The sequence below is a fragment of the Trachurus japonicus genome, unplaced genomic scaffold, assembly GCF_045865225.1.
Source record: "Trachurus japonicus isolate A0001 unplaced genomic scaffold, Traja_1.0 AP030926.1".
NCBI classification, from domain to species: Eukaryota; Metazoa; Chordata; class Actinopteri; order Carangiformes; family Carangidae; genus Trachurus; species Trachurus japonicus.
Window position 1 is genome coordinate 36,979 of NW_028221059.1, and position 21,835 is coordinate 58,813.

Here is a 21,835-nt window from a genome sequence, read left to right on the forward strand (position 1 = left end):
TCTTGCCTTAAGTAGGCCTACTTGCAGTGTTTCCTTTGAAAGCATTAAATTACTAAATATTCTGAATTATTTAGTTCCATTTTATTTTTGACAGTATGTGAATACTTACCTGATATACTCTCCATGATTTCACTGTATACAAAGATTTGTATCAGTAGCTACTAACACGGAGTAGAGTAGAATAGAAGAGAAAATACTTTATTCATCCCTAGGATTAATTGTCCAGCAGCTAACCTAAAATAATATGATGTACATATATATATGAGCCTGTTACTGCAGCTGCTCCTTTGACCCGTGAGAGTCCTGTGTAGACGGTGTTGGGGGTCACCAGGGTGGTGTCCAGCGTACACCCCACCCTCCAGTTAACCACAGCCTCCACCAGCTCTGCTGGTCTCTCCAGAGTCTTCATTATTTAAGAAGTCAGGGCTACTTTTTTAAAAATATAGACAACTTTCATATATTTACATTTTCTTATGAGTGGCTTCTTTACCAGCCACTTTAGCTGTTTGATTGTTTACTGAAACATTAACTACATTTTCTATTATTTGCATGGTACTTTTTCCAAATACCACATACCTTAACATTCTTAAATGCCATTTTGGTTTTTGCAGTAGGCCTATCTGTGTAAAAAGAGTGAAGTGATATTTGTTGTCTTTCAACTCTTTTGTTATGTTGACATTTTGCTTTTAGGCATTACCAAAATTCTTTCATGGGGTATTTATATTTAAATCTATAAGTAATGTCATATATTTTATTTTACAGCCATGGGAGGTAAGTCCTGACCTTTCACACGTTCACTCTCTTTAAGACATTTACAGAAAACAAAGAATGGTTGTGCAATTCTGCAAAAATGTACAACTTTGACTTGTCATTTGTCCTTCAGGTCTTTTTAGTCAACCTTGGCGGAAGCTAGAGTGAGTATGAGTATATATCAACTTTATTTAAAGGAAAATCCAATGTCAATGTGGTGTATTGCTGGCTTAATTTACAACACAGGCTTAAAGGGATAGTTCAACATTTTGGCAAATTGGCCCATTGCCATAATCGCTATAGTCATAGAAGTAGGTTCGTCACCTTTATTTGTCGGTGTAAGCTATTTTTAGAACGGAGGAGCGGAGCGGTGAGCTGCTCAGGGCTACGCTATGGAGGCTATTGGAATTTCTTGGTTTCCCTCATCAAACTCATCAAATACAAAATCCCAAAACTCCAAAACGCTTTCATGGACAAGTTGTGACCTGCACATTCACCACGCTATGAGATAATAATGGAACGTTACGAAACGGAGCCGTTTTCGAGGTAAATACAAGGTAAATACAGAGTCTGCTTGCTGAAAAACTGTCCCTGAACGCAACACGCATCAGCGGTTTTGCATGAATTTACCTCTAAAACGGCTCCGTCTCGTAACGTTCCATTATTATCTCATAGCGTGGTGAATGTGCAGGTCACAACTTGTCCATGAAAGCGTTTTGGAGTTGTTGGGTTGTGTATTTGATGAGTCTGATGAGGAAAACCAAGAAATTCCCTTAGCCTCCGTAGCATAGCCCTGAGCAGCCTGCCGCTCCACTTCTCCGTTCTAAAAATAGCTTACACCGACAATTAAAGGTAACGAACCTACTGCTATGACTATAGCGATTATGGCAATGGGCCAATTTGCCAAAATGTTGAACTATCCCTTTAAGGCAATAGCAAAGCACCACTCACAGTTTTTTGCATTATAAAGGCTACATAGTATTTCATTCTAATGTATTTTTTCTTAAATTCACAGGAATAATGATGCCAGTCTCAAATTTGTCAAGTCTTATCAGCCTCAAAACAAAGAAGTCAAACAACTCAGAATCCTGCTCCATGGGCCGGTCGGTGCCGGCAAGTCCAATTTCCTCAACTCTGTTGACAGCGTTTTACAAAACAGAGTGTGCAGTCGAGTTATGACAGATGCAATCTCTGGGACCAGCTTCACCTGCAAAGTATGAAAGGATTTTTTGCAATGAAATGATATATTGATTAAGAATACCTATTAAAAAAAATTATGAAAGTGAGTAACGATTTTTCGGTTTAACTGATCACAAACAGATATATCCAATAACAAAGCCAATTTAAAGGAATAGTTCACCGAAAAATGAAATTGAGTTATTATTGACTTATACCCTCATGCTGATTCCGGAGCAGTTTTTTATTCCTCAAAGTGCAGCTGGAGACCCAGGAGGGGTTTCCTCGTCCCTAGTATGAGAGTCAATAGTGCTCAACAAAGTCCATAAAACTACACAAAAAACATGTAATACTCCTCTTTACTGCTCGTCCGCTGCAAAGTGTCCTGAAGGGATATAGTCCAGAGTTGACCCGAAATGACGTCATTTATTCATTTTTACAGCCTAAACAGTCCTGTATTGAATTTATTACATCGTTTTGGGTCAACTCTGGAGTATATCCCTTCAGGACACTTGGAGTGCAGGAGTAGTGAGGAGGAATATTACATGGTTTTTGTGTAGTTTTATGGACTTTGTCGGGCGCTATTGACTCTCATATAAGGATTTAGTTGGACTATAAGCAGCCTCCCGGGTCTCCAGATGCACTTTGAGGAATAAAAAACTACTCCGGAGTATTCATTAGCATGAGGGCGAGTCAATAATGACTGAATTTTTTGAACTATTCCTTTAATTAAAGGTACAGTAAGAAATCTAAAGCAACTGGCCGTAAAATCCTCCTAATATGTCACAGAGACTCAGGAGTAATGTTCATATAACATGATGAACTCACCAACAACAATAGTACAGCCAGAGTATTCGCATTAAAAATCTTTTTTTGCAGACTGCAAATCACGTGTATGTTTTGAATTTACGTGTTGGCATGTTGCGCCACCTAGCCCTCTCTCCCAGTCACGCAGCGTCAGTGGCATTTCAGCCTCCATCTGCTTCCACTGAGCTGCTGCTACGACTAGGAGAAAAAATGAGATCGCTGTATTTTGACTTTGACTGCAGTAACTGTTTTTGGTCACATTCTTACATATGGCACCTTTAAGTAATATTGAGCCTCAAACTATACCCAGTTTGGAAGAACAACAAATTTAATTTACTTTTTCTCTTTATACTCATTCAAAATGTTGTCAGGACTTTAAAACTGTGAGCTATGGACTTAATTACCTTGTTCTCTTCCATTACAAAAAGCTTTGACCTTTGCTTTGCAGGCACTAACTGTGTCACTAATTGACCCATGTCCTGGCAGAGTAAATGTGTACATAAAGTTATTTGCATTTTGGTCACTCACATTGATTCATTAACACATTTTCATTTACATGCAGCAAGCAGAAGCTCAAAATTTAGTCCATTTAAATGTTATCTCGAAGCAATATCTTTTCACTTTTTATTTATCTGCTAAGTGTATTTGCTGATATGATAAAAATAACTGCATCTTCTGTTTTACAGTACAAAACTTACAAAATCCGCGAAGGACCAAACAGCTATTATTCGTTTATTTTCAACGACATCATGGGCCTTGAGCAACAGAGTAATGGAGTTCCTGTGGAAGACGTCAAGTTGGCCTTGAGAGGACACGTGAGAGAAGGTTATGAGGTACAACACTGACAAATATTTCATCTTTATTATAAATTAGTCAGTCCTATTGTTATTAGTTATTTTGCTGTTTAACATATGACCACTTAAAAATGCATTGCTCATTGAATGCCATTTGTTTCCTCTTTTAAATGATTACTACCATTTGCAACTTCTAATTATTTTCTAGTTTAAGCCTGGACATCCACTAGATGACAGTGACCTGCACTACAACTTAGACCCCACTCTGCAGGACAGAGTTCACGTTCTGGTTTGCGTTATTCCTGCCAACTCTGTTGAGTGATGAAATGGTGAGGAAAATTAGAGACATCAGACTGGAAGCCAGTGACATGGGTAAGAGCAGGCGTCACTAAAAAACTACAGTAGTATGTGTAGTACAGCATATAATACTTTGTGCTAATGCCATATTGGAATTTATTAATCATAACACATGTTTAAAACACTGTTTCGTTTTCTGGATGTACAGGGATCCCACAACTGGTTATTCTCACCAAAGTTGATGAAGCCTGTCCTGAGGTCCAAAAAGACATAAAGAATACCTACAAGAGCAAGCACCTAAAGCAACTGGTTAGTTTTTATTAATTCCAGCCATGTTTTCCAGTGTTCCAGCATGATTCTTCCTCTCTTTTAGTCTCCACACAATGACTAATCTACAATATTTTTTTCAATTCAAAATTTAGGTCGACAAAATTCACATGCTCGTGGGCGTCCCATACAACTGCATCTTTCTAGTGAAGAACTACTGTACAGAACTGGAAGTAAATGATGGCGTTAGTGCTCTGACACTGTGCGCACTGAAACATATGATTTCATTTGGAGAAGACTTCCTCAACAACCTGTAGATCAAACTGCTGAGACATACTGCTTTTGTTTTATGATAACTTTGATTTTCAATCATGTTCATAAAATTCTTGTATTTTTCTTTTCACAAAACACAGAGTTCATTCAAGTAATTCAAATACTTCAAACTGTCCTTCAATACTTACTTCAATCCAAAGTCATAATGCCACTTTTTTCAATAAAGTCTTTGGTCTGTTGGTCAATAATGGCTTACTGTCTGGTGCAACATCTTCACTTTAATTTTAAGATGCATCTGTCTATAATTACTGGGGAGTTTGTGGTGGTTTCATTCATTGTAAAACATATTTCTATATGGATGGATTTCATAATAATTTACTACAGCTGAGTAAAAGTGTCAGGTTAATTCCACCACAGTACTGTAATAATCCCCTCAAACCTCATGTTTTTTTTGTTTCTTTTTGATCAATTATTTATTGGGTTTTTTGCAGACAACTGATAACCACAATCGGTGGGGAAACATGTGTACTGTCTTTGTTGTCTTCGTTTCCACCCCATAAATATGATATAATATAATATATATAATAATACAGTTCTTACATTAAACTTTAATCTTTTTTTTTTCTAGCTGTGCAATGTCCTTGTATGAAGACAGCCATTCCTTGATTGACATTACATGTGGGGGTTTCCAGCGGCAATCATCCTCTTAGCTGCTGTAAGCCCAGCCAACAGAAGACGGCTATTATTTATTTATTGTTAGTTTCAGAGAGGAAATATCATTAAGTAATAGTAGCGAAGGAGAGCAAGGAACAGTTCTCTCCACTACAACAGACAATATAGGGTGGAGTGAGTATAGTTGAGACATGTGTACAGTTGAAACACCCTTCTTGCCCGCGCTGCAAGGCTGAGCCACCATTTTTACTCAGCACATGCATATTAGCATCCTCTTTAGTTGTGGGAAATTTGAAGAGTTTTAGCATCTCCAGTCCAAAGATATCAGCAAAAGTCTTTTTTACTAGGGTAAGAATTTCACTTTACCATGTCCCTTCCACAACAAATACCTCATTATGCTTTTGTGACCATCAAACATAACTTGCATCATTGCAAACGTTATTTTGTGCCCTAAAAACTCACATATTTCATGCTATCCCAACATTTTAGGTCACTGCACAATCTAGAGAAATACACAAAGTGGTCAGCGGGGTACAGTTGAGACACAATGTCTCAACTGTACCCTGATAGAGTTCTATTACATCACATCACTGTTAAATTGTGCAATGTAGGCTAAGGATAACATGTTATAAGTCATAATAAAACAAAAAAAACAAAGAAAATGAAAAAAAACCCCGAATATTTGTGATACCTGAACAGTGTTGTATTATTAATATTATAATTTTGTTATATAGTTATAATATAATAATAATATTTATATTAATAATACAATAATATTCCATTATTTTTAAATGTTGATAAAGATATATGAATGTACTGTATATTTAAATATCTTGTCAAATTGTCAATTTTTAAAAAGTTTATTGCATTTACAATTGATGTTCAGTCATCATCAGTGGGTTTCAATAGGTGTCTCAACTGTACCATGGTACCGTCTCAACTGTACACGTATGGGGTATGGTTGAGATGGGATGGGACCATGGTAAAAATGCACCTCATGTTTATGACCTGATTTTTTTGCTTTTGCTCTTTTTACTTTGAAAAAGATTTCTGTTGGTTTTTCTGCAACAACCTGCCTGTTACCTCTAGCACATAAACCTGAGCCAACAAGTAAACACATGCTTTCCAAAAAGGGAGGCATTTAAAAAAAAAAAAAAAAAGTGGACAGACTGAAAGTGAAAGGATGAGCATGACTTTTCAACCGATATAAAGAGATACTGCACAGGCAGTAGGCTGGGAATAGGACCAGACATTCAAGGCTGAACGATATATCAGTTCTCTGAACACTACTTTGTTTCCACATCCAGCTTTAAGGTGAGAATCATTTGACACAGCTATTCTTAAATGTTGATATTTTGACATTGTGAAACAGAAATGTTATTTTACTTTTGATGATTTACAAATGTGCAATGCAAGAAATTACACCTGGCATTTTAGAAATCTACTCGAACTGGTTCCTCTTCAACTTTGCTTCAATTTAGTGTAGTTTAAGCTTGTTAGGTATACCGGTACTACAATGGTACCACAGAGCAATTAAAACTTTTAAAGCTATAGCTGTCAGTGGTGACGGGGAAGAGGAAACAGTAGGGAGAAAGAGCCCGTAAGGGAGGGGTCCCGGCCACTATGTACGTTAAGTAGCAGCATCCCGTGTTTGTCGGATTGGTCAGGTCAGCGTGGCCCATAGAGAAGTCTACTGAGGTTATTATAGCCCTTAAGTTTAACTCCACAAGCTAATGTTATTCTTGTGTTTATAATCTCCTCTCCTTCAGCCTCATGTTCTCACGTCATGCTGTTCTGTTATCAATAAACACACATGGCGATGGTTCTGCAACCGAACTACACAACTGATAATGATTGGCTGTTTGCCTGTCACTCGTAGCATCCAGGGATATGACAGGCTGTTTCAATAAGCATGTTGTTCATTTAGTACATACATGTCACATTATCCAGTGTTTTATCCAGCTTTTTTCCTATCACTATCGTCCAGGCCTAATATTCACAATTTCAAATCAATTTGTACCAAAGTTAGGATCATATGAAAGTCCCATTTACAGTCAGTGGTGTGTCTTGGGAGGATCAGAGAGCTATTCAGAGGTCGTATTTTTTCTTTTCTTTACAGGTTACCCAAGTATTTTATTGCAGCCATGGGAGGAAGCTCATCCACACCTGAATCTAGTAAGACACTTGTTTCGTCGACCAGGTGAAGTCTAACATCAGCGCAGCTTCGCCACGCCAACAGGGTGTGGCCCAGGTCCATTTCGCAAGATTGGTGGGCCGCGCAGTCAGACTTAGACCAGCGCAATCCCTCCCCTCGTCCCTCCCACCGGCGCAAACGGCAAAGAGGGAGGAGACAGGGCGGGAGGGAGACAGGAGGAGGAGAGAAAGGCGTGGAGTGGGTTTGACACAGCCGAGTCAGATCTTCACCAATCAAAGGAGCTCCTCTCCTCACCTTTAACTGCGCGGCGGGTGATGCGCGCTGCAAGTTTGTCATTTTATACTTGGACATGGACGGAGGAAACAGCGACGCCAGAGGCCGAACCTCTCCCAGGAGGAAACAGCTGTTTTGGTCCAGAGGTCGGAGCTCAGAGTGACCAATAATGAGTTTACTAATATACTTAACCAGGATTGATCTGATACACTGAGAATGGCTGCGCAATCTAAGAAACAACAACTAATAAACTAATAAAGAAACTCACATTTATTCAAACTCTGTGTAACCAAGATGAGAGGTGTAGGCTACACTAATCACAACATAAACAAAGACCATGTGGATTAAATCAGCGTAAAGGACGCGCTCGCTCTCTCTCCCTCTCTCTCTCTCTCTCTCTCTCTCTCTCTCTGTCCTCCTCTCTCTCTCTGTCCGTCTCTTTTTTTCTCTTTTTTTTCTGTGATAGAGATGCTGAGTATACTGTAGTAGGCTATATACTGACTATCTGATACCGAGGCTGTTGTGGTGGGCTAAGAGAGATAATGATTTGTGTTTTGTTTTTCATTACGGCTGCCTGATGCGGTCGCACGCGTTTATGAATTAATAAGTAAATAAATAAATAAATAAATAAAGCGATCATCACAAGGTGCAGAGTGGTATCTCAACACGGCAGCGACATGCAGTCATCCACCCTCAGTCCTGCTTTTGGGACATCCACAGCTGCTTTTCAGTGCCAGTTCGTCCCTGCTGTGTTAATTCAGGTGGAGTTTCCATTACGCGTGCCACAGCCTTTGATCTCTGCTTTGATCTGACGTCAGATGTGACGGGACAATCTATATAGATATAAATTCACGTGTTGATTCCATTAGTTGCATTAAATAGTGGTTATTGTGGATATTTATTGCATTGAAATGTGTCTGGAACTGTGGAGATCTGCCTGTGAGGTCTTGGTGACGTGTGTGCACTGCAGGTCAGTCAGCCAAACTTCCACTGCACCTGCTGCGCTCCGCTCTGCGCTGAGATTAGACCTGGTTGGAGGTGGCGAGCTTTCAGCGCAACCTAGGCGGGACATTTTCGCACAAAACTTCCACTGCACCAAGCTGAATCTGTGACGCCTCCCCCTGCTGCGCGGCCACGCCTATCTCAGCGCAGCGCGATCTGCCAATCTTCCAATCTGACTTTGCGCTAGGCTGCGCTGGTCGAAACTTGCATTAGACCGGCTGCGGTACCTTGCGCCACCTGCGCTGCGCCAGCAAACTAGGGCCCCAGTCCACACAACAGAACTGTCAGCTTGTTATGATACACCCTGGAGAGACATACCATGGAGGTGAGTGATGTGTTCTGGCGATTTTATATGAAAAATTACCACATGCAAAATTGGTTTAATATGTACTGTAACTGAATCTGAAATTTCTCCACTAAACAGCAAAGACACATATCTGCAGGATGTGAAGAATTCTAAACCTCATAACACGAAGCTCAAGCACCTCAGATTTCTTCTTTATGGACCAGCTGGTGCTGGAAAATCCAGCTTCATCAACTCATTTGACACTGCTTTACAAGGCAGAATGGCTGGTCGAGCTCTGGCAGACGCAACATCTCAGGACAGCTTCACCACAACAGTATGACCAATAATTTACCAACTATTTATGATGAAATTGTCTAAGCAATCAACTATTGTTGAGTCATAAATTCACTCTGCTTTACAGTACAAAACTTACAAGATCCAAAAAGGAGATCCAAGGACCTTTTACCCTTTTGTCTTCAATGACATCATGGGCCTGGAGAAGCAGAGAGGGGTTGCAGTAGAGGACATCAAACTGGCCATGAAGGGACACATGAAAGATGATTATGATGTAGCCTAGCCTACAATTATTAAATTTATTTAAGTCTTAAGACATGCAACAATTTATATGGAAAAGTCATTCATTAATTTCATATTGTTTTCTAGTTTAATCCTGCCAGTCCATTATCTGAGAAAGATCAAGGCTACAACAGCTCCCCCACTCTGAACGACAGAGTTCATGTTCTGGTGTGTGCGGTTGCTGCGGACACACTCAGTATACTGGATGATGAAACGATGACAAAGATGAGAGAGGTCAGACTTGCAGCGAGGGACATGGGTAAGTGTTAGTCACTGTGTTTTCCAGTTTGAATCAAATCACCTGACAACATTGTCTTGACTGACTCGGATTCTGCTGTGAATTGGCAGGAATTCCCCAAGTGGCTATTCTCACCAAAATTGATCAAGCCTGTCCTGATGTTGGAGAAGATATAAAGAAAGTGTATGAGAGCAAGCATCTGAAGCAACAGGTAAGTTTCTATAGGTGATTTTATCTGGAGATTTGTTTTTAAAGTTGAAATATAAATTTAGTTTTGCAAGTTAATATAACACATGTGGCTTATCCTTTATATTTAGATGGAGAAACTGAGTGTGAACCTGGGTATTCCACTGAACTGCATCTTTCCTGTGAAGAACTACCATTCGGAAATCGGCCCTGAAGACAACACTGATGTTGTGATTCTGAGTGCACTGACACACATGATTAACTATGGAGAGGACTTCGTCAACAACCTCTCTATTCCTCGTAGACGTAGGCCTAGGCCCCCCCTTTGTGGATTCTTGTAAACCATCTCTAATTAGTTTGGGAATATATCAGCGTTACTTTGCATGTAATATTGAGGCCTACACATGATGATATGACTGAATTTTTTTTTTATTATATATTTTATTTATTATACAGTATATATTTTTTATTTTAGACATATACATACATACATACATACATACATACATACATACAATAAACAGACAATAAACAAATAAACAAACAAACAAAAAATACATATATACATAGAAAGGGGTATTGATATTATATATTATAGGTGTTATTAAATCATATAGTTGTTTGTAATAATTTATAATATTCAAAGGTTTTTATAGCTTTTCTGTCTTTCATATTTTGTAGTAGCTGCATATAATATCTGATTTCTATTTTAAACTCATAAAAAATTGTATTTTTGGATGACTACTTGCATTTATGGATGTAATATTCAACAAAAACAATTCCTTTTTTTTCATGTGAGAATTATACCCTTTTTTAAAAGTTTAATCTTGATGCCTGTCAAAAATTTAAACATGTCTTCTAGTTCCATCCAAAACAAAAAGGCATAACGACATTAAAAAAAAAGACAAATATTTTCCTCCTGTTCACAAAAAGTACAGTTGACATTGATATCTTTAAATTTGGAGATGGCCTGATTGACAGGATCAATTGAATGCATGATTTTAAAAGAAACTTCCTTTATCTTGTTTGGGACACATCTGTTGCTTGAAGTACACACTGAGTTCCAGTTTATTTATATGTCTATACATTTTTAGTTCCAGAGTAGTTTAGCTGATGGGGAAATAGTTTCTTGGCAAAGTTTCCTTATATATCTATTGGTGCATTTTTTGTCTGTTAAATTTATCCCATCTAACATGAAATTTGCCTCAAAATGTACATTTAGCTGTGCTCTACTATCTCCTCACAATAACATCAACAGTCCCGCAGGTATAGCATCAAATATTATGGCAAATTCTTTAGGTGTGGAAATGCATACTTTCTTAAAAACTCAGTATAGTTGTACAGATGCCTATTTTCATTCAACAACTGTGTCACAAACAAGATATTTTGATCAAACCATCTCTTGAAATACAAAGATTTGTTCTTTGAATATTTTGATTATTCCAGATCAGGCACTTGTATGGTGAAAAGTTATGTTTATGGACTAACATCCAAGAAAGTAAAGCTTGTTTGTGAAAACTTGCCAGATTGACAGGAAGTTTTTCAACATTATAATTACAAAAAAATTTGAAAAAAATTAGAAAAATACCTGTGCACAGCGAACAGCCGAGGTGCTGGTAGTGTGGCGCAAAAGTGTAATCAATAAAAAGAAAACCACAAAGTATAACTATAATTACAGTTTAAAAGAAATTCAATCCCCCTGACCTTTTTGAAAATAAGTTCCGGTATGTTGTACCACAATTTACTTACTCCTTGCAAATATCTAATTTATTTATCTAATTAATACCAATTTATTTTAAAAATTGTTAGAAGTGTTAAAGGCCAATGCATTTAAAGGGATAGTTCACCCAAAATTCAAATTTCACTCATTATCTACTCACCCTCATGTCGACTAAGGGCTGGGAGAAGTTTCAGAGTCCTCTGTGCCTCGGCGCAGCACTGCATGTCCATATGACGGTTGCGAATGGGCCTCACTTTTCCCCAACATGAGAAATTGTTCAGAAAAAAATTAAAGGGACAACGAGGAGTTTCTATTTGGTTATTAAAAAAGTATCACGTTAATGTGGATGAATCTACGCTGCACACTTGTTAATGGGCCCATTTTCGCTAAATATATAGTTTTGTCTCTATCGTTATTTTGTTATTATTAGTGGTGGCGGAAATGCTGGTCGAGCCGACCAGCGTTTCTTTACTTTCGGTTTCGTGGCGAGTCATGAGAATAACGCCGCCGAATCGCCGTTTATGGTCGGAACTACGATGGTATCTGATCGTCTTCGAACCTCTGACTTTAATTCTTGATGAATGAAAACATGAGTCCGTCTTGCGCCGGTCAAAGAATTTCACGGTGCGCGCGGAGGCTCATAAATGTAGTGCGAAAACGCTTCGCTTTTCCAAAACGCCTCGTTGTCCCTTTAAATAAGTATATGTTTTAAACTTGTTTATAGCGGAAGCTCCCAATGTTGCTCTGCCGGAATCTCGCGCGATTTGCGGAGCCGTTAATTGGGTGTCAATGCAAATCGCGCGAGATTTGCACAGACACAGGCAAAGCAGTGAACTGAGACACTGGGAGCTTCCGCTACAAACAAGCTTAAAATATAGACTTATTTAATTTTTTTCGGGACAATTTCTCTTGTTGGGGCTTCAATACAAGAGGGACATTACAGACGAGCACTATGGAGGTATTTGGATGTTTTTTGGTGTGTCTTTTTGGACAAAGAAAAGTGAGCTCCATTCGCTACCGTCATATGGACATGCAGTGCTGCACGGAGCCCCGCTGTAACTCAGAGAAGGCACGGAGGACTCTGAAACTTCTCCCAGCCCTTAAGGGGGGTACACACAAGATTTTATAAATCTCAACCGATTTTTTATCTGTGAGAGACCCCACACATGAAGATAAAAATCTGTGATTGAACAGTTTTGATCGTGTTGTGTGTGGTGTGCTCCGATATTCCAAACACAGCACACATTAAGATTTTTCAGAATCTTGACCCTCCGGTCAGAAAACTCAGAAAGAGATCCGTATTGTTGTAGCTACTCTTTCGGGTCTATTTCCGGAATGGACAATGAGAGCAACGCATTTTTTTTTTTTTAATGAAAGCGGGACACTTCAGCCTTTACAACGATCCCATCTGTGTGTGTCTGTGTGTCTGTGGCTCCGGACGCCAAGCAGTCAAGCGGCTGTCCAATAGGGGCCCGTGCGCTGTCACATGACGGCTGTTACCGGCGGTCACATGATCGTTTAACACCGGCTTTCCACACACAAAAAGAAAATAAAAGAGGCCATTATTAGTAAAGAACTTACATTTTTTTAAGTTTTGAAAAGTCAAAGTCGGTTTGTATTTGTAAAATGTTTTTTTTCTCATTATTTTGTTTTATTTTGTTGTTTGTCATTTATCTAATTCTGTAAGTTATTGTATTATGTTTTGATTGTCATATATGAGTGTCTGGACCCCAGGAAGAATAGTCCTTACCAAGGTGAGGACTAATGGGGATCCATAATAAAAACAAAACAAACAAAACAAAACACAAGATGACTTTTGATTGAAACGGCCACAGTTGTTGGCCCCGACAATCGTAAATATTGAACATGTTTAATATTTACGATTATCGGCACCAAATGTTTTCCGAGCCGATTGTCGGGAGAATTTTGACTCTTAACACACCACACACTACAAGAGAATCTCATAAAATAATTTTAAGAGCTTAAGATAATCGGGCGATTTTTTGTCTTTGGTCGGAAAGGGGGAAAATCGGGGCAAAATCAGCCCGATTATCTTTATGTGTGTGGTAGGCTTTCGTCGACATGAGGGTGAGTAGATAATGAGTAAAATTAGAATTTTGGGTGAACTATCCCTTTAAGCCCGCTTGGCAATATGGGTTGCACAGTACTGTTCGTTTTAATTGGTGGGGCTTATTTTTCCATATAAAGTTGAAAATTTTCCTGTCAATTTGTTTAACTTTTTTTGATGGAACATCAAATACCGTAGCTGTAGACCAGCCGGGATAACCCTTCACTTATAAGAGAATTCGTCCACTGATTGACAAATCTCTTAATAGCCACATGTCATACTTGTTTTGTTTTTTTTTCAATCAGTGGATTAAAATTTTGATCCTTAATGCCCAGATATGATATAACATCTATTACAAATACCTTCTATTTCTGTCAGGTTATTCGGTTTGTCTTTTAAAGCAAAAAGATCACATTTTTTAATATTAACCTTCAAACCTGACACCAGAGAAAATGCATCGAGACAGTCAATTGCTTTTTTTTATACCTCCTTTTCATTCTTTAAAAAATAGTGGTGTCATCTGCTAGTTGACAGCATTTCAATTGACTTTCTGCAAGTTGAATGCCTCTAAAATAATCTTTATTAATGTGAAGTGCCATGGTTTGCATGATTAGTAGAAATAAAAAGGGTGCAATAGAGTCTCCTTGTTTAATCCTTCTGTCTATATTAAAGCTACGGGTGGTAACAGCTTCACTGAACTGCTACACCTTTTATATAATGTCTGAATTGCAGATTTAAAATTAGAGCCCAAACCAAAAAAGTCCAAGTTATTAAACAAGAAAGAGTGTTCTATGGTATCAAAGGCTTTATAGTAATCTATGAATAGTATAAAGCTGTTGTCATCAATAAATTCATGGTCGTCAATTAAATCAAGAATTGAACGAACATTGTTACTTATATGTTAGGGGTGTGCCAAAAAATCAATTCACATAAATCACAATTCTCATTTAATACGATTTTTTTTAAGTATATTTTTTTGGCTTTTTCATGCCTTTATTTGACAGTACAGTCGAGAGAGACAGGAAATGGGGAGGCAGAGAGATGGGGAAAGACACACAGGAAAGGGCCGTCCGATGCGGAATTCAAACCGGGGCCGCCGGCACGAGGACTATAGCCTCAATATATGGGGCGGCTGCTTAACCCACTGTGCCACTCGGCGCCCCATAAAATCGATTTTTAAAAATAAAAAAATGAAACAAATCCGCTGACTGTCGGCCTCCATTTCACTCCACTATTTTTTTTTTATAAAAAGGTTTTAATTTTAAGCAATATGTGATATTGCTTTTGTGCAACAGTTTCAACAATTCCATCTAAGCATGGATAAATGTTTAAAACTCAATAAATGTGAAAAAGACATTTTAGTCATTCTGTCTTGCAAAGCAGACCGGATTAGATCATGAGGATCCTTTGCACACTGATAGACTGAAGCAGAAATCATTACGAATCAAATCGTTTTGAATCTCTGTTGAGTGATGAAATGGTGAGGAAAATTGGAGACATCAGACGGGAAGCCATGCAGGCATAACTAAAAAAACTAGTAGACTAATAGTATACAACATATAATACTCGGAATTATGAATCAAAACAAATGTTTAAAATACTGTTTTGTTTTCTGGATACAGGGATCCCACAACTAGTTATTCTCACCAAAGTTGATAAGCATATAAACATAGCATACAGTAAAGAATACCTACAAGAGCAAGCACCTAAAGCAACTGGTTAGTTTTTATTAAGTCCAAAGTCATTTTTTCCAGTGTTCCAACATGATTCTTCCTCTCTTTTAGCCTCCACACAATGACTAATCTACAATTTTTTTTTTCAATTCAAAATTTAGGTTGACAAAATTCACATGCTCGTGGGCGTCCCATACAACTGCATCTTAACTGGAAGTAAATGATGGCGTTAGTTCTCTGACACTGTGCGCACTGAAACATATGATTTCATTTGGAGAAGACTTCCTCAACAACCTGTAGACCTGCAAACTGGTGAGACATACTGCTATTATTTTATGATAACTTTTCCTTTGATTTTCAATCATGTTCATAAAATAGCTTACATATCCTGTATTTTTCTTTTAACAAAAACAGCCCATTCAGGTAATTCAAATAGTTAACACTGCCCTTCAATAAAAAGTAATTTATATCAAAAAAATAATCATCATGAGGAAACTAGGAGTATGATATCAAACATTTTCTTTAGTCTCCTTCAAGCAGGATATTAAAGCAGAAGTAAGCGATCCAGTTGTTTTGGCTAACTTCCTGTCATCGGATGGAGTTAGCAGTCCCCGCCCTCGTCCCTACGTCACCACATGCACGTGCATCCCTTGGCTGCACACAGAGAAGACCGCCCCTTCATGCCATTCTCTCTCCTCATTGGATAAAGGTTGTAGGATACAAGGAAAGTTTTCTCCTCGGCTTACAGCAGAGCAGAGTGACTGACAGACCCGTGTTTCGGTCCAAACACTCTATATAAGTGATTGCTGTTGGAAGATATAACTATTCAAGACTTATATTAACACAAACATTCTGCTTACTTCTGCTTTAATGTTTTTTCTATAACTTTCAATTATGTTCTCAATTGTGTTATTATGTGATGTTGGATGTTGTTTATGCATTTGTGTCTGTTTTGGACTATATACACGGCTTTTACTCGTTTTCCTCTTGATGATGATGATTTTTTGTGACTCAACTGGGTTACCAATTTACACTACAGACATACAGTAGGCCTACTGGTTTTACTGCACAACAACGTTTAAGGCAATAGGACGAATCGCCTTGTTGTTTACAACTACTTCCGGGTAGAAAACCAGCATTCGAACAATAGTGACGGACGAGAGTTTTGGTAAAAGAATTCAAGTACCTTGGAGTCATTCTTGACTCATCTAATTTTTCATGTTACTATTGAGAGTGAGGAGTTGTCGTCACAGCTCAAAGCCCCACCCCCCTTCTCCGCCATGATGGAAGGATTCCGGCGGCAAAAGCCTTACTAGTCTATGGGCAAAACAAAATCTTCTACTCCGTAATATACTGTTTTACAATGCCGGAAATCACTGCTGTGTTAAAAACTGCTCCAGTGATTTACTTTCTCCTTATTCTTACTTGTAATTTGTTGATCTGTTGGCGCAAAAAAGAGCTAGATTTTAGTCGCGTCTCTGTGATGTTCTGATGACGTTGCCCCTGGCAACCGATAGCGTCTCCTTCCATCATGGCCGACCGGCTGCTCAAACCCCGCCCAGATCAGACCAAATCGGCACGTTTCTACCCGGAAGTAGAATGTAAACAACAAGGCGATTCGGTCTATTGCCTATTTATAATTGTACCCACAGTAAGCTATACATTACTGTGCTGTATTGTGTACTACAGTATTTGAGTTATGTCCGTGCAGTAGCCTAATTAAACTTGCATGGTACCTCTTGAAAAGCGACACAACTGTAGGCTACCATGTTTGAAAAATGAAATAAAATTCAGTAAATACTGAAGCTGTCTGTTTCGTTACATTTTTCAAAAAAAAAGAATGAAATCGGTTATAGTCAATTGCTTTACTGCTCAGTGACTCTGACCCACGTGATCACTATAAGCGGTTTCCAATGTATTTTAATTTCAAAATTATATTCATATGGTATGAGAGGAGTTGTTTTAGATTGGTTGAGAAGTTATTTAGACAACAGGTACGTACGACAACAGTAACGTTTGCTGGGAAAACGTCTTATTGTTTAAAGATTGAATATGGAGTCCCACACGGTTTGGTCTTGGGGCCTAAATTATTTGTATATCAAATATATTGCTGTTTATTCTATTTGCAGATGATATAAGCTTTCTTGGTTTGGAAGATGATTTAATCATTTTAGCAGACAGAATAGAAAATGAGATGGTTAAACCCAAAAATTGTTTGATTTATCTGCAAATTGGAGTACAACTAAGTTTATGATGTACAACACAAATAGAAAAAAATAATGAACATGAGACATTATCCATCAATGGAGTTCTGATAGAAAGGGTGTCAGAGATTCAGTTTTTAGCTGTGGTTGTGGGTGAAAAGCTAAATCACATATTGCTTAGATACAAAACAAGGTGTTGAAGTAAAGCAAGACATGTTAGATTCTAAAACAATGAGGATTTTGTATTGTTCACTTACTATGCCATGCATGAGTTACTGCAGCGAAATATGGGGCAATGTAAGTCGCACAGAGACATTATTTTTTATTACAGAAATGTCTAAAAAGGGCACTAAGAATAATACACAATGTTAATTTCAGGGAACACTCAAATGGATTATTTGTCAGCGTTGCAGACTTTAACCTGTTTTCGTTTCAATTTCCCTTGTTACCTCTGCACCCAAAGTCAAACCAGACTTTGTTGACCAAGCCCTCCAGGGTGTTTGGATTCAGGATTCGCTTGATAGCATTCAAGTCAGCATCTGTAATTGATGTGTGATGGACTGTGGCGTTGACTCCCTTCTTCCTCAATGCGCTGACAACGCCCGTGAAAACATTGTTAGAAGTTGTGAACTCGGTGTCTCGGAGAAGGCAGCAGGAGAGGCTCAGTGGCGGTCATTAATATGGTGGTTAAGTCTGGCACGGAGACCAATGAAGCGGATCAGTCTGTAAAGTTCGCCTTTAGCGTTCCTGATAGTACCATATGTCTCTCAGAATGTCGATGAACTGCTGTTTAGACACTGTCTTAAAGTCCGTCACCACAACTTTATTCTGACACCAATCTTAAAAGCATCTCACAGCCCACTGGTCTGTTTCACCGTGTTGATTTTTCTTCTCTCCTTCTCCAGGTGGTCCAGGTAGTCCTTGTTTCCGAGGCTTGTTTTTTCTGGAGACTGGTCGTGCTCAAACCACTTGTCCACTGTTAACCCTCCTCGGAGGTCAAAGTTGACCTTAAATATTTACATTTCCTCTCTTACTATTTGTATAGACTGTCAGTTAGGCTAGCATTACTTTACACTAGGAGTTTGTTGTTGATCAGGTCATAACAGGTCGTAACAAATGTGGAAACATCTTGGGACCTCTTGCCACTAAGCCTGAGTTACACACATAAACACTGTATTCCAAAAAGAGGGACATTTCGTGGAAACCAATTGGAAAAAGTGAAAGTGAAAGGATGAGAATGACTTTGCAACCCATATAAATAACAAAGAGCTACTGCACAGGCAGTATAGGCTGGACTTGAAGGACTACACATTCAAGGCTGAACATCACTATCACCTACTTCTAACCACTCTGTCTCCAGGCATCCGGCTTTGGGTGAGAATCTTTTAAGACAGCTTTTCTGCTATTTTGTCATTGTGAAAAAGAAATGTTAATTTTACTGTACTTTTAATGATTAACAAATCTGCAGTGCAATAATTTAGTTCTTTGTTGTATGTTTGTAGATTGTGTTTTGTCCCTTTTCTTTTTTTGGTTGTAATGTATTTTAGGACCCCCTCGAAAACGAGAGGATTCCTCTCAAGGGGTTTATCCTATTAAATAAAATTTCAGAATGAAAATTTACACTAGATATTTTAGTTAATTTGACCGTAACTGACTTCCCTCCAATTCATTTTGCTCTAATTTAGGGGAGGGTGTAGGATGGAGAAGGTGTTTTACTACGGTACAAATATTAGTCAGTGTTTCCCCAGTTTAATTGTTTAATTAGGGCCAGACACTGACCCAGTTGTAATTGCTATGTTTTTCATTATTTCGCTCCAAGTGATTGCATTCAGCTTTCCTTTATAACTCCTTTATAACCCAAAATTTGAAATGTGTGATAATGGACCCCCCCCCCCCCCAACTCATTCGCACGCCCATATCTGGTTGTGCCACTTACTGGATGAAGGAAACATCATGATTACTTATTGCTCACACATTGATTTTCTCCCTCTGACACTTAATTTAGGGGCGTGGTCATTGCCGCTGTCCACATTCCAAACAGGAAGTGCCTTTAGCTCCAGCAATAGACTGTATGGCTCCAGCATTTCTCTCTGTGAAACTTGGTGACACAGTTCTACCTCATATGTTAATGTGATATTGTGACTCCGATGTCGTTTTAGAAGATGGCGTGGCTTAAAACATGAAGAGGCTTTATTTTCTTCATGACAGTCTTACTCTGAGCACATTTACACAAAACAGTCTGCCAGTGTCGCCATGGTTAATTTCAATCCCTCACCATGTAACATCAATTCACTATGAATCAATCATTGTCCTAATATGTCAAAATTTGATTTACATGATAAGAGTCCACCCCTGAACACGTCTGCATACTCACACCAGTTGTTCTCACAGCACCACCTTCTGAAAACAGGAAGTGACTCTCTTTTTTTTTTTCATTTCAGTGACATTTTCCCCCTCTGTCCTGATACACAGACAGAGATCTGCTTGTGGCTCTGTGGCTCCGCCTAGTGTACGCAGTGGATATTATGCATAAAATGTTTTCACTTCATCTGTCACCGCACAGCCCATGGAGGCTGGTGTGGGAGAGCGAGGTCCCAATCATTGCTACTTGCTGCTTTAATTTCAGTCGTGATATGTAACTAGTTATTCATCGTTAACATTAAATTATTGTGTGTTTATCAAAAGAATATTTTATTAAATTGGGTTGCCTGTGTTGGCCTATAGGCAGTTAAAGCAGAAGTAAGTGGTCCGGTCGTTTTCGCTAATGCTGCGTTCCAGGCAGGCTTTTGAAATCGTAAATTACAGCTTCAAGTCACAACTTACGACTTTGTAGCGTTTCAGGCAACCCACTCGTGTTTTTCCGACCTGTTTTACCGGTGAAAGTCACTATAACGGCCACTCGTAACTTCCGACCGGTGAACTCGTACCAGATCGAACTGGTACCACTTCACGGTCGGAAAAATACGAGTTTCCTTGAACGCACCATAACAGTCCTCGTCCCTACGTCGCCACATTCACGGCGTTCCTTGGCTGCACACACAGCCCTGCATGCCGTTCTCTCTCCTCATTGGATAAAAACTGTAGGATACGATAAATGTTTTCTCTTCGGCTCAGAGCAGAGCAGAGTGACTGACAGACCCGTGTTTCAGTCCAAACACTCTATGTAAGTGATTGCTGTCGGAAGATATAACTATTTAAGACTTAGGCTATATTAACACAAATATATCACTTACTTCTGCTTTAATAACAAAGTCCATTTATTGAAGGCTTTTTTTTCTTTACAGGTTACCTCAGTATTTTATTACAGCCATGGGAGGAAGCTCATCCACACCTGAATCTAGTAAGACACTTGAAGTCCACAGAACAGAAAAGCTTGTGTTTAAACTAAACTACAAATAGGCTAATGCCATGTTTTTCATTTGTATTTTCTTACAATGTGAACTTTATTGTCAGCTGAAGCATGGAGGAACATACCATGGGGGTGAGTGATGTGTTATAGCCTATACCTACCACATGCAAAATTGGTTTAAATTAATAACTGAATCTGAACTTTCTCACTCAACAGCACCAAAGACACGTATCTGCAGGGTGTGAAGGATTATAAACCTCATAACACTGAGCTCCAACACCTACGAATTCTTCTTCATGGACCAGCTGGTGCTGGAAAGTCCAGCTTCATCAACTCAGTTGACACTGCTTTACAAGGCAGAATGGCTGGTCGAGCTTTGGCAGACGCAGCATCTCAGGACAGCTTCACCACAACAGTATGACCAATAATTTACCAACTATTTTTGATGAAACTGTCAACAGCTGTTGAGTGATAAACTTTTTCTGATTTACAGTACAAAACTTACAAGATCCAGAAAGGAGATCCAAGGACCTTTTACCCTTTTGTCTTCAATGACATCATGGGCCTGGAGAAGCAGAGAGGAGTTGCAGTAGAGGACATCAAACTGGCCATGAAAGGACACGTGAAAGATGATTATGATGTAGCCTAGCCTACAATTATTGAATTTATTAAAGTTTGTTGGACATATTTCAATGATAAAATCCAGTCTTGTCTTTTGCTATACCATTTTATTCACAAACAAACATTCAACAATTTATATGGAAAAGTCATTCATTAATTTCATATTGTTTTCTAGTTTAATCCTGCCAGTCCATTATCTGAGAAAGATCAAGGCTACAACAGCTCCCCCACTCTGAATGACAGAGTTCATCTTCTGGTGTGTGTGGTTGCTGCAGACACACTCGATCTACTGGATGATGATATGATGAAAAAGATGAGGGAGGTCAGACTTGCAGCGAGGGACATGGGTAAGTGTTTGTCACTGTGTTTTCCAGTTTGAATCAAATCACCTGACAACATTGTCTTGACTGACTGGGATTCTGCTGTGAATTGACAGGAATCCCCCAAG

At 38.8% G+C, this 21,835-nt stretch overlaps 1 protein-coding gene and 1 pseudogene across 2 annotated transcripts; both read left to right on the forward strand.

Moving 5' to 3' along the window:
- The first annotated feature begins 752 nt into the window (after nucleotides 1-752).
- LOC146959898 (interferon-induced protein 44-like) lies at nucleotides 753-4,408 on the forward strand (annotated as a pseudogene). The gene is made up of 7 exons (XR_015035573.1): nucleotides 753-774; nucleotides 875-914; nucleotides 1,766-1,964; nucleotides 3,420-3,566; nucleotides 3,736-3,899; nucleotides 4,033-4,133; nucleotides 4,247-4,408. The product of XR_015035573.1 is annotated as an interferon-induced protein 44-like (transcript).
- A 4,556-nt stretch (nucleotides 4,409-8,964) lies between these two features.
- Nucleotides 8,965-19,593, forward strand: LOC146959899 (interferon-induced protein 44-like). Its single transcript, XM_085772802.1, has 6 exons — nucleotides 8,965-9,086; nucleotides 9,174-9,320; nucleotides 9,416-9,587; nucleotides 9,677-9,777; nucleotides 9,884-10,058; nucleotides 19,577-19,593. Exons 1-6 carry the CDS (start codon nucleotides 9,033-9,035, stop codon nucleotides 19,591-19,593), a joined length of 666 nt encoding a protein of 221 aa, XP_085628928.1. The 5' UTR covers nucleotides 8,965-9,032.
- Nucleotides 19,594-21,835: the final 2,242 nt, after the last annotated feature.